The 2,368-nt window shown below is 23.9% G+C and overlaps 2 protein-coding genes across 2 annotated transcripts; one reads left to right on the forward strand and one right to left on the reverse strand.

The window, feature by feature from the left end:
* Window positions 1-596: 596 nt before the first annotated feature.
* On the forward strand, window positions 597-1,319 carry Chro.50345 (hypothetical protein). Its single annotated transcript, XM_660078.1, has 1 exon — window positions 597-1,319. The coding sequence occupies one exon, from the start codon at window positions 597-599 to the stop codon at window positions 1,317-1,319; it is 723 nt and encodes a 240-aa protein (XP_665170.1).
* A 2-nt stretch (window positions 1,320-1,321) lies between these two features.
* On the reverse strand, window positions 1,322-2,161 carry Chro.50344 (MGC4171 protein). Its single annotated transcript, XM_660079.1, has 1 exon — window positions 1,322-2,161. The coding sequence occupies one exon, from the start codon at window positions 2,159-2,161 to the stop codon at window positions 1,322-1,324; it is 840 nt and encodes a 279-aa protein (XP_665171.1).
* Between the last annotated feature and the right edge of the window lie 207 nt (window positions 2,162-2,368).

Consider the following 2,368-nt stretch of genomic DNA (forward strand, 5'->3'; position numbering starts at 1 on the left):
CTTAATGCTGATACTGATTCTCTATTAATATTCAAATTAATATCAAGTTCAATTAACTGAAAATAAAATGAATAGAATAAATATTTATCATGTGAAGTTATTTATTTCAAATTTTAATGTTATAGTTTTAAATATTTAACTCACCTGTTGATGTTGTTGTATTATTTTATCTGCTTCAAAAGTAAGTTTCTTTAAATCACTTATATATTTACTATTATCGGAAAAGATCTCCATTATAAGACTCAAGGAGATTATTCAAGTAAAGTTATAATAATATAATTAATATTTATTAATTATAAATTATTATAATTATTATTTTTTTTTTGACTAGTTTTCTTGCATTTATTATAATAAATATATTATAAACTTTTAATTATTCAAAAAAAAAATGTTCGTGGGGACTTTAGGCGCCAATTCGTTTTTTTATTATTTTTCAATAAAAAAACAAATATGAATATAAAACTTATCGTATATAGATCAAGTTAGAATAAAAATAATCTATTATATCATCAAGATTTTTACTTTAATTATTATCTAACTCTTTCCTATACTGAATCCTTTTAATTATTGAGAGAAACTAAAAAAAAAAAAAAGAAATGCAAGAATCAATACACGTAATTAAAGAATATAAAGTGGGTAAAATGACGTGGGATGGTAAAATAGTGAAAGCATGTACTGATAAAGGAAAATTACAATTTATTAAAGAATCGGATGGAAATAAACATAAAATCAGATGGTATAATATAGATAAACAAATTAATGAAGATGAAATAATAGTAGAAAATGAAATTAATTTTGATATAATTAAGGAAAGTAAGAGTAATAATGTTTTTGTATTAAAAAAAAACTCCAAGCCATTAAGTATTTACTGGATACAAGATAGCAAGTTAATTTTAGATGATCTTATAAATGATTTGAATACTCAGATAAAGTTAATAACTAATAATTTAAATGAAACTATAAGGAGTGTACTTGAACAAATGAACAATAATAATAATAATAAAAGAAGAATCTCAATATCGGAAATATTAACAAGTGAAATTATTAATGAGCTTAAGCAAGACCAAGATTTAATTGAAGAACTTAAAGAACATATGCCTTCAAATCAAAGAAATCTTCAAGATATTAACTCAGTGATTAATTGTCCACAAGTTAAATATACTATGAGACTATTGGACGAATCAATATATTCTGAACAAATATTTACACTCTCAACTGCTCTTGGATTAGATATCAATTTTGACTCATTAATCAATAAAAATCCAATGCAAGTTTTTATTAATGCTTTAAATAAAAAATATAATCCAGAAAAAAAATAAATCTATTTAAAAGGCTTTATTTTATTCTTTATATAATATTCTCTCAGTAAATTTGGCCTATCTGACATTATTCCATCCAATTCTAACTCTTTACATATATTCATTTCTTTTTCATTATTACATACCCAAGCAAAACACCTTATTCCTCTTTTTTGTAAATGCCTTATTAATAACTTCCTACTAAATAACCAAACTAGAATATTTGGTACCAACTCATCTTCAATATATTTTAATTGGTATTTACTCAATTTCAAATATTTTGAAATCTTATCTGCAAACTTTCTTCCATATGTTGAAAAGAATATATAACTCATTGGAAAAGATAATACATGTTCTTCTATATGAATCCAAGGTAAAAATCCTGTAAAATATGCTAGTAAGATCTTTAATAATTTATCTTTACCAATACATATTACTAATTCTGGTTCATTTTTATTCTTATTATACTCATTTAAATAATCAATATTCTCATTAGAAAATGAACATAACATTGTTTTATTCTCTCTTTTAAATCTTCTAACTAATCCAACTGTTTTAGATACTGCTAGTCTACTATCATGATTTTTAACATCCACGGAAATTAGTGTATCAGGATATCGTTGAAATAACTCTTCTAATGTTATTAACTTTTGTGATGAAAACTTTTTTGGATAACATTTCCATTCATTACGGTTGAGAAAATCTGAAGACGGTGTTAATGATTCTGAATCTTTTGTCATTGGAAGATCTGCATAATTAAATTCTCCAACTAATTTATCAACGTTGCAAATATTTAATAAGTTCTCATCATGCAATACTACTAATAAATTATCTTTTGTTAGCCAAACATCTATTTCCAACATATCTGTACTACAGTTATTTATTGCATGGTCAAATGCCACAGTTGTATTTTCTGGAACTTCTTCGGATCCTCCTCTATGTGAAATATGTAAACAGCCTTTACCTTTACCTAGAACGCTATTAGAGGATTTAAGCTTTGAATTACTTCCATTTATTGCTCTTAATATTTTTGGGAAAAGCAAAAGTAAGTAATTTACTATAAGAATGAT

Source organism: Cryptosporidium hominis (genome assembly GCF_000006425.1).
Source record: "Cryptosporidium hominis TU502 chromosome 5 CHRO015108, whole genome shotgun sequence".
Lineage (NCBI taxonomy): Eukaryota > Apicomplexa > Conoidasida > Eucoccidiorida > Cryptosporidiidae > Cryptosporidium > Cryptosporidium hominis.